Source organism: Nannospalax galili, unplaced genomic scaffold (assembly GCF_000622305.1).
Source record: "Nannospalax galili isolate Female #2095 unplaced genomic scaffold, S.galili_v1.0 scaffold118, whole genome shotgun sequence".
Classification (NCBI taxonomy): domain Eukaryota; kingdom Metazoa; phylum Chordata; class Mammalia; order Rodentia; family Spalacidae; genus Nannospalax; species Nannospalax galili.
Window position 1 is genome coordinate 73034 of NW_008340856.1, and position 11303 is coordinate 84336.

Consider the following 11303-nt stretch of genomic DNA (forward strand, 5'->3'; position numbering starts at 1 on the left):
CAGTGGTTAAGAACACCGATTATTCTTGCAGAAGACCCAGGTTCGAATCCCAGCACCCACATGGCAGCTAACAACTATCCATAACTCCAGTTCCAGGGGATCCGATGGCCTCTTCTGTCCTCCGCAGGCATTGCACGACACGGATGCACTTACCTACATGCACTCATACACATAAAAATAAAATATTTTAAAAAATGGATCATTTTTTCTCACTGCATTGTGGTACATGCCTGTTATCAATCAGGAGTATCCCATATGTGGATGTTTTAGACTTTCATCTGGTTCCAATTGCCTATTTTTCCCATCCTTGTATACTGGTTTGAATAGTGTCCCTTAAAAACTTCATATCCAACTAGAACCTGGGAATGTAGCCTTCAGATTATTTCAGATTATTAATAAACTGAGGTCATACTGGATTAAGCTGCACCTTACATTCAATGTGACTGGTATCCTTGGAGGAGTACAAGTGGAGACTGGAAAGGCAGATGGCTCTTTGTGAGACAGAGGCCAGCTTAGTCTACATAGTGAGTTCCAGGTCATTTGGGGAGAACCTGTCTCAAAAAACAAACAAAACAAAACAAAAAATTCCAACTTTTATTCTAGGGACTGTAGAGATGGATCAGAAGTTAAACAGTGCTTACTGCTCTTACAGAGAACCGGAGTTCAGTTCCCAGCACTCCCATCAGGAAGCTGTAATCCACAACTACCTGTAGCTCCAGTTCCAGGGGATCTAACACCCTGACCTCCACAGGTACCTGCACAAATGTGCTACATAAACTCATGCAGGCACACATACATATACACAAGACCCTTTTATTTTAAAACAGTTTAGATTACAAAAAAATCCATACACACTAAAGGTGCTTTGAGACAAGATCTTTCTTTGTAGCCCAGGCTGGATTTGAACTTGAGATTCTCCTACTTTAGCCTTTTGCATCACCATGCCCAGCTCACATACAGTTTTCTACCAGTTTTCCCAATGTTCACATTTATAGAACCATAGTATAATTACAACTAGGAAATTGCATCATATAACAGTGACATGAGATTGACCTGCTATTAACGACAGACCCAGTTAAAGTTCACCAGTGTTTTCACTCATGTCCTTTCCTTATCTATAATCTAACATCTGGTGGTCTCCTAGCCTCCCTTAATCTCTAATAGTTCCTTAGTCATTCATACTTTTGACATACTGACTGCCATCAGCTGCTTCAGACAGTGTCTACTAGATTTCTCTACCACAAAGTTACTACTTTACCCTTGTAACGGGCACACATCTTAGGGGAGATAAGTTGAAATGATGTTCCTCTCTTTACTCAAACGTTTTCCCACTAATATTAGTACCTATCTTGCTTACCCTGTGGTCCTTCAGTCACTCTGTAGTTCCTAATTCTTGGTATATCTAATTCTATTTCACCCATGAGTTCCTTCTTCATCTATTTACACAATTATTCCTGAATATCTGTTTTAGTCTATAGGTTGTAATTCAATATGATCATTATTTGTTGCTCAAATTGATTTAGGACTAGACTTAGGAAGTCCTTCAGGTTGACTCCTGTGTCTTTTATATAAAAAAGGAATCATATAATATGTGACCAGTAGTAGTTGGTTTTCTACTCAGTATGTTTTCTTTTTTCTGAGACAGGGTCTCACTACGGAGCCCTCTTTGGTCTGGATCTCACAGAGATCTGCCTGTCTCTGTCTCCTGAGTGCTGGGATTAAAGGTGTGTGCCACCATGCCCAGCATGTTTTCACTTTTATCCTAGTTGTAGCATGTATTGGTATTTTATAGTTTTTTTATGGCCAAATAGTATCTCATTATTTGTACACAGTACAATTTGTTATGCATTTATCTGTTGATGGACCCTGGGTTGTTTACACCTTTTGGCTATTATGCATACATTTACAAACATTTCTGTATAAGTATCTGTGTAGGACACGTTCTTTTCATTTGTCTTGAGTATATACTAAAGAATGAAAACGCTGGGTCATATAATAATTCTGTTTAATATCTTGAGGAGCCAATGCTCTTCCACAGCAGCTGCACCATTTTCATTCCCAATTAGCAGGATGTGAGGGTTCTTATTGTTTTACACTTCACTAACACTTGTCATTTTAAAATCTACCTCCAACTTTGAGTTGTTGTTTTGAGACAGGGTCTCAAGATGTAATCATTAAGGTCTGGAGTCCATCATAGAGCCCATGGTGGCCTTAAACTCAAGATCCTTCTGCCTCAGTTGGCCTTGTGCTTCATTGTTTCAACTTGCATTTCCTTAATGATCAATGATGTTAAAGATCTATTTGCTTGTTTATTGTCTATCTTTGGAGAATTGTGTATTTACGTCCTGTGCCTTGTTTTTAATTTGGTTGTCTTTTTAAAAAATTATTTTTATTTTATGTGTATGAGTATATTGCCTGCATGTATGTAAGTGCACCCATGTTGTGCAATGCACTGGATTCCCTAGAATTGGAGCTACAGACAGTTGTTAGCTGTTATGTGGGTGCTGGGAACCAAACCTGGGTCCTCTGCAAGAACAGCCAGTGCTCTTAATCGCTGAGCCATCTCTTTAGCCTCTGGGTTGTCTCCTTGCTATTGAATAGTTGTTCATATATCCTGGATATTAAGCTGTTATCAGATATAGAATGTGTAAATATTTTTCTTTCATTGTGTACGTTGCCTTTTCATCTCTATCTGTCTCTGTCTCTTCTTTGATGCAGGGTATTGAACCCAGAGTATCTATCTGTCTTGACTGTCCTCTCTCCTTTGATGTGGGTATCAAACCCAGAGTGTCTGTCTGTCTGTTTCTCTGATGCAATAAATCCAGGGCTTCATATATATAAGCATATGATTTTCCACTATGTTGTACCCACAAATCTTCAGTTTCTTGATGTCATTTGGCACAAATAATCTGATTTTATTTCAATTAGTTAATTTTTTAGGAGTCTTACTACATTGTCAGGCTAGCCTTGGACTCAGCTTCCTGAATTATTGGGAAGACTCGCCATTGCTTCTGTATTTAATTTTTTGTAAGCCCAACTTATTTTTTTCTTTGGTTACTTGTGCTTTTTGTGCCAAATATGAACACCAAGAAATTAAGGCAAAAAATCCCATAAAAAACAAACTATCAAAACACAAAACTAGTTATGTTTCTGTTCATTAGCACTAAACAATCTCCAAAGGGAATGATGACCATTTTGTTTATACTCGTATCCAAAAGAAAAATCCTAGGAATAAAGTTAGCCAAGGAAGTGAAGGACTTGCACACGGAAAACTACAAAATACTGCTAAAAGAAACTAAAGAAGATGAAATTTTGAGTTCTTTTGAATTCTTCATATTTAGGTCACTGATCCGTTTTGAATTAATTTTGGTATTACTGTGTGAAGGAGCCTTATTCTTTTCCAGGGCCAGCAGCACTGATTGAAGAAGCAAGTCTTTCTTCGCTGAACGATTCTGGCATTCTTACTGACTTAACAACTGGCCATAGTTATGTGGGCGTATTTTTAGGACTCCTAATTCCATTCTTTTGATTTGTATTTTATAAAATTTATGCCAGTATCAGCTTTGTAGTTAAGTTTTAAAATCAGGTAATATGAGACCTTTTCTCTTTTTCTTTCTTTTTTTTTTTTGGTCTTTTTGAGACAGGGTCTCCCTGTAGCCCCAGCTGTCCTGGAACTCACTCTGTAGGCCAGACTTGCCTTGAACTCAACAGATCTGCCTACCTCTGCCTCTGTAAGTGCTGGGATTAAAGGTGTGTGCCACTATGCCCAGTTTAAAGGTTGCAGTATAGCTTACTGGTAGAATGCCTGCCCAGCATGAAGGGGCCTAGTACCACAATGCAATACAACATAACACAGCACAACAAAACAGCAACAAAAGCTTGACCTATGGTTTGCTTTTGCTTCAGGCCTAGAATTCTAAGTATCTATGTAGCAGTTGTTTCAAATCCTTACTAATTTCTTCAGTTTTAACCCTCTCATCTTCCCTTTACTAGTCCCATTTATTTATTTATTTATCTATTTATTTATTTATTTATTTATTTATTTATTTATTTATTTATTACAAGGTCTTGAGGTATAGCTCAGGTAGGCTTTGAACTCAGGATCTACCTGCTGCAGCTTCCTGAATGCTAGGATTATAGGTATGAGCCACCTGGCTTGCCCCCCCCACCTTAAAACATTTTTTATTTATTATTTTTATTTGATGTGTATGTGTGTATTGCCTGCATGTAGGTAAGTGCACCCGTATCATGCAATGCCTGTGGAGGTCAGAAGAGGCTGTTGGATCCCCTGGGACTGGAGTTATGGAGAGTTGTTAGCTGCCATGTGGATGCTGGGATTCAAACCCGGGTCTTCTGCAAGAACAACCAGTGTTCTTAACTGCTGAGCCATGTCTCCAGCCCTGGATCTCCCTATCTTTAAAAAAAAAATTTTTATTTTTCTTTTTTCCAGGCAGAGTCTCAACTCTGTAACCCAGGCCACTCTGGAACTCATTATGAAGCTGATGTTGGCCTTGAACTTGTAGCAATCTGCTTGCCTTAGCCTACTGAGTGCTAGAATTACAGGCATGAGCTACTATGCCCAGCCAGTAAAGACTTCCTATTCTAGCACTCAGAAGGCTGAGGCAGAAGTATGAATTAAAGCTAGTCTGGGCAGGCTACAGACTAGCTTTCTTTTCTCTTCTTTTCTTTTTTTTAAAACAACCTTCCCTTTAATTTCCTATTTTTTTAAACATCGAAAAGTTCTTTGAAGAATATCATGTAACATTTTTTTGTTATTTTTTGATACAGGGTCTCACTATGTAGCTGAGACTGGCCTTGAACTCCTGATTGTATTGGTTCTACCCAAGTGCTGGGACTACAAGTATGTACTACGACATTTGGCTTATCTAAAACTTTTAAAGGCTCAGTTTTGGCTTTGAAAATTATGCTCGATTTTAAAACATAAAAGGTAGCTGGTCATGGTGGTGCATACCTTTACTCTAGCACTCAAGAGGCGGAGGCTCTTTGAGATTAAGACCATCCTGATCTACATAGCAAGTTCCAGGCCAGCTAGGGCTACAAGGAGACCCTGACACAAAAAGCCAAAAAACAAAACAAAACACCCCAAATAAAACCAAAAAAGCCCCTCCCCCAACCCCTAAAACATAAAAGGTAAAAGATAATTATGAGTCAGCTAAGTCTTGGTAAGCATGAGTTTTTACTGTCAAAATCTATCACCCACTTAAATGAGGTGTACTCCTCTGTCTTGAGTCTCTGTATGTACTTACAGTGTTTAGTGTTTTATGCAGGTAATCACTGGAACACCCAACTACTTTAGCAACAAATAGCTGCTTAAAATCTTGAGACCAATCACAAGAGGCTTTTCAAATGCATAGGTCTTATCTTAAGGCACTGTCTTCTGATCCACAATGACTTCAGATAGCAATGATGTGAATGCCTTCTGGAAGAGCAACTTTGAAAGCAGATTAAATCTTGGAGACAATGACATAAGTGTTATGTGGATCAGATGCTAATGTGGTAGAAAAACTAATGGAGACAGTTTTTTTTCTATAAAGGACCCATCAGCAGATAGGACTGAAGACTACATAAATGTACATTACTGATTGTCAACTCACACAAGATTAAAGTGTCCAGTCAATATGCACCTAGAAAATTGGCCAATTTAACATATTCTGAAGTAAAAATTGATTAATAAAAATTGATTACCTAATCAAGTAGCAGCAGAAGAGTAAGCTAAGGATGAAGACAAATATAGCAGTGCCGAAGACCACAATATATATGTTGAGAGGCAGGTTCTGGAATCCAATATTAGGCATCCTGAAGTTGTAATGTGGGAAATCTGAGCTCATGGATGAACTGTGGGGGAAGAAAAGAATGGAAAAGAATTAAGTATGGACAGGCATGATAGCACATGCCTGTAATCCCAGCCCTTGAGAGGCTAAGGCAGGAGAATGGCCATGAGTTTGAGGTCAGCAGGGGCTACATACTAGGACTGTCTCAAAAATCCAAATAAAACAAACAAAACAAAACCCCTCAGACTCAAGATAGCATTATATATGTTAGAGGCAAAAGTTTTCTAATGCTTGACCTCAAATGAAACAAGGTAAAGTATTAATATTCTTGTTATTTATTTATTCACTCATCCATCACACCAAATATTTATGGAGTGCTTATTATTAGAGATTCAAAACATAAAGCATTTCAATATGCATTCATTCATAAAACATGTCACTGAAATAATGACTGTAATCAATGAACACGAGAACATTCAGCCACAAAGAAATACAAAAAGGAGCCCAGCATGGATACGGGAGGTGGGCAGGAAGCCCCAGCCCTAACTGAGGAGCTATTGGCAATTGATAGATGCTAGGAAAGGGAGAGTCAGTTTTTCTTACTGGTGTGATGCCTAGTAGGTTGACCAGACTCCAAGGCATAGACCCACACTCAAGAGCACCTGGGAAAAACAATTAGATTTTCTACTTTTTTAAAGTAGACAAATAATAACAGAGGACATGAAGTCAGGGGGAGGTAGTACGGTGGGGGTGGAGGGGGAGTCTGAATAACAAAAATACATTTTATGAAATTCTTGAATAAAAATATTTTTAAATGTATTAAGACTTTTCAGACTCATTAAACTTAATAACTTGTTCCTTAACGTAGCAGTATAAATAATGGTAATATATGAAAAATAACAACTCACTTGGGTCGGAGAGATTGCTCAGCAGATAAAGTGCTTGCAGTACAAGCCTGACAACCTGAGTTCCATCCTCAGAACCCATGTAAAGGGGAGAGAACAAACTCTGAAAAGCTGTCCTCTGACCTCCACCACAAAAGCACCACAGCACATGCATGCCTACCCATTTTACACACACACATACACACACACACATACACAAACTCCTATCTCTCACAACAGATGACTAAATGTAGCATCAAATGTTTGTTTTTTTCTCAAAAAGTGAAACAGAGCCATGTATGGTGGCATACACTTTTAATCCCAGCACTTGGGAGGCAGAGACAGGCTGATCTTTGAATCCAAGGCCAGCCTGGTCTACACAGAAAGTTCTAGGCAAGCCAGGGCTAAGCAAAGAGACCCTGTCTCCAGGATTAAAAAAAAAAAAAAAAAAAAAAAAAAAAGCTAAATAGAATTATCATATGACCCAGCAATTCTATTCCTAGTAATGTACCTCCAAAAAATTAGAAGGTAGAGACTCAAACATATTCTGATATACAAATATTCTTTAAAAATTTTTGTTTTATTTTTAATTATGTGTATGGGTTTGTGCATCTAGGTGCTAGTGCTGTGAGAGACCAAAGGAGTTAGATTCCTCCTGAAGCTGGAGTTACAGGCGGCTGTGAGCTACCTGATGTGGGTACTGGGAACCAAACTCAGGCTCTCTATAAGAGCAGTATATCTCTTCAGTCCCCAGTACACAAATATTCTTAGCGACACAGTTCTCTATAGCTCAAAAGTAGAAAAGCTTAGATGTTCATCAAGAAGCGAATAAACAATTGTGGTTTGTCTCCTATAATGGAGTACAAGTCAGTCATAAAAAGGAGTGAATTGGTAATTCATGCTATAGCATGAATAAACTTTGAAAACATACCAAGTAAAAGAAGCCAGATACAAAAAGTCATGTTATATATAATTCTGTGTATGTGAAATATCCAGAAGAACTAAATCCATATGTCCTACTTTGTTTCTTCATTGCTGTGACAAAATACTCTGACCAATACCAACTTGGGGAGGAAAGGGTTTACTCCGCTTAGATCTCCCGGGTCACAGTTCATCAGGGAGCCCAAGGTAGGAACTCAGGGCAGGAACCTGGAAGCAGGAGCTGGAGCACAGCCCATGGAGGAATGCTGCTTACTGGCTTGCTCCCCTGGCCCCTGCTCAGCCTGCTTTCTTATGCAACACAGGCCCACCTGCCTAGGGGTGGCATCACCCCTAGTGGGCTGGGCCCTCCCACATCACTCATCAAGAAGATGCCCCTCAGACATGGCCACAGGCCACTCCAATAGAGGAAATTCCAGGATTGAGGTTCCCTCAACCCAGGTGTGTCAAGTTGACACTAAAGCTATCCAGCACACTATAGAAACAGAAAGATTGGTGTTTGACCTGAGGGGGATGTTATATGTATCTACCATAACAGTTAAACTAAACAGAAATTCTAATACAAGATTCTCAAACACACTCCCATCCTTCACCTTTATTTTTACCTTAGTACCTAACTTCTAATAACAACCAGTATGTCCACTTCTAAACTTATGCCCCTCCACCCCCCCAGTTATCATAGGAATCATATAATCTTAACACTTGGGAGTCTGAGGCAGGAGGATCTTGAGTCTGCACTTACTATGTATGAACCTGAGGGTGACTTTGAACTCCTGATCCTCCTGCCCCCCCACCATGTGCTATGCTTATGCCCAGCTGATAAAGTCTTCTATATTCACTCACACATACTATTTCTAGGACTCATCTCTACCTATGGATTTGAGCTGCCACCTAGTGTTCTTCTTGCTCTTATATAGCTCCATCACTGCTTTCCCTGGCTTGCTCAGCTATTCATCTTATACAGTCCAGGCCCACCTGCCCAGGGATGGCACTGCCCACAGTGGGCTGGGCTCTCTCATATCAATCAACAATCAACAAAATGCTCCATAGACATGGCCACTGGCCAATTTGATGAAGGGAATTAATTAACTGAGATTCCCTCTTCCCAGGTATGTATAGATTTGTGACAAGTTGACAAAAAACTAAGAAGCACAGTGCTCTCCCTCTGCTTCCTGAATGCCAGGCTAGTGTCCTGCTCCTGCTGCCATGCCTTCCCTGCCATGGTGTACTGTGTCCCTCTGGAACTGTAAGCCAAATAAACCCTTTCTCCCCACACCTGCTTTTTGTCAGGGTAGTCTATCACAGTAACAGGAAAATAACTAATGTGTATATGAAATTTTTAAAGAATTAAAAATTATATTTGAAAGGGGGAAAAAAGAAGCAACAATAGTTACCTAGACATGATGACTCTGGTATCAGCTCATTTTTCCTGATCATCTCAATTTTTTTCACTTTGTACCAAGCAAGTCTTTTATTGTTCTAGTGTCATGCAATTTCCAACTGAAGTATAAAAGATCAAGAAGCTGCTCATAGCTTGTTCGTGCTGCTTATAATTTTTTCCTCTCTACCTTGCACATTAGAAAAAGAAAGCTCTTGGGCTGGAGAGTTGGCTCAGCGGTTAAGAGCACCAGAGAACCTGGGTTCTATTCCTAGCACCCATGTGGCAGCTAACAACCATCCTAACTCCAGTTCCAGTGGATCCAATGTCCTCTTCTGATCTCTGAGGGCGTTGTATGACATGGGTGCACTTATACACATGTGGGCAACACACTCATACACATAAAGTAAAAATAATAAAGAAAATATTTAAAAAATAAAGCAGACCTTAGCAGACCACCTGAGAGTGCCTCCATCTGCCCTCCGCCTGGTAGTAAGCTTCCCCAAATCACACCGTGCCCAACCCCCTAAATGGGATTACGTGAGGCCTCTCCCAATTCTCCAGGGGTAGAGCTCTCTGCCCTAGAGTAGGGTAGGGGCTAAAACCTTAGCAGACTGCCTGAAGGTGCTTGGATCTGGCCTCCGCCTGAGATAGAAACTGAGAACTCAGCAGACTGCTTGAGAGTGCCAAAATCAGGCCTCCCCTTAGTGAACTTCCCAAATTGTGCTGTAGTGCCTGCTTGTCCAGACATTAGAAGGAAGCCTGAGTGTACTTTACTGGAGCCTGACTTGGGCCTCTGTGGGAGCTCCTGAGTAGCTGATCTGAAGCCATCAGTTCCCTCCAAAATAAAATCTGAGAGAACCTGAAACCTAGACCAACCAGCTTTACATACCCAATAGGCAACCAAGGCACACCAATAATATAAACAGAAGCAAACTTCAACTCAACTAATGAAGGCTTGAGTTTCATACCAGATTCACAAACAAGAAAAGAAATCTACATGCCAAAATCCCAACAGTAAAATAATAATAATGGAAAACCAGAACAGCATGTACCCACCAAATTCTACTAGTCTTGTAGAAGAGTTCTACAAGAAGAGCTCCCCAGAGATAACCCAGGACGCAGAATTTAAAAGAACAATCATAAATATGACCAAGGAATTAAAAGAATTTAAAGAACATACAAACAAACAACTAAAAAAGATAGGGATAAACTTCTGACTGAGTTCACAAAAGAGAAACATTGAAGAAATCTCAGGCTGAAATGAAGAAGGAAGTGAAAAACTCAATAAGCCAATTAAAAACAACAGGAGAAAGCCTCACCACTAGGATGAATAAGATGGAAAACAGAATATCAACACTGGAGGATAAAGTTGAAAAATTGGACCGCTAAAGCAAAGATTATGAAACATTTTTTAAAAAAAGGAATGGCATATGCAGGAGATGTGGGACACCATGAAAAGACCAAATCTATGCATCATAGGCATAGAGGAAGGAGAAGAATTTCAGGTTCATGGTATTGACCAGATCTTAAACAGGATTGTAGAAGAAAATTTCCCAAAGCTAAGGAAAGACATCCCCATATAAATACAAGAAGCACCTAGAACACCAAATAGACAGGACCAGAAAACTGTCCATGGCATATCATAGTAAAAACACTAAATGTACAGAACAAAGAAAAAATACTGAAAGCTGCAAAAGAAAAATACCAGCTCACATATAAAGGACAATCCATTAGAATTATAGCTGACTTATCAGTGCAAACTACGAAAGCCAGAAAAGTCTGGACCAAGGTATTTCCAGTTCTAAATGATCACAGGTGTCAACCCAGAATGCTTTACCCACCTCAAAATGTCTATTATAGCTGAAGGGGAAAGAAAAATTTCCACATGAATAGGCTGAAAGAATACATGTCCCGGCCCTTTAAAGAACACTTGAAGCAATATAAAGAGTGGAGAAAGGAACAACTATATTCCAGGGACAAGAGAAAGAAACTATATGATGGTATAATTGTGGAAACACAAAATTAGACAAAAAATGCAAACAGTATTCAAAATGATATCAAATAATACACATCTTTCAATAATAATTTTAAATATCAATGGACTGAACTCCCCAGTCAAAAGACACAGGTTTCTTCAAGAAACCCATCTCACCTTCAAGGACAGGCCCTATCTTATGGTGAAAGGATGGAAAAGAATATTCCAAACTAATGTCACTAAGAAACAAGCAGGGATTGCAATTCTAATATCTGACAAAATAGACTTCAAACTAAAACTAATCAGAAGAGATAAAGAGGGTCACTTCATTC

The 11303-nt window shown here is 39.4% G+C and overlaps 1 protein-coding gene across 5 annotated transcripts in view; it reads right to left on the reverse strand.

Annotated features, from left to right (window-relative positions):
• The window catches only part of Rnf24 (ring finger protein 24), a 77971-nt gene that overhangs the window by 21665 nt on the left and 45003 nt on the right, over positions 1-11303 (reverse strand). For all 5 annotated transcript variants that reach the window (XR_003849961.1, XM_029564843.1, XM_008835883.3 and 2 more), the window contains one exon: positions 5707-5856. Coding sequence is in view for 4 of the 5 variants with exons in the window: in XM_029564843.1 (XP_029420703.1) it covers positions 5707-5849 (143 nt within the window). In the remaining variant the exon portion in view is untranslated. The remainder of the gene's footprint in view (positions 1-5706; positions 5857-11303) is intronic.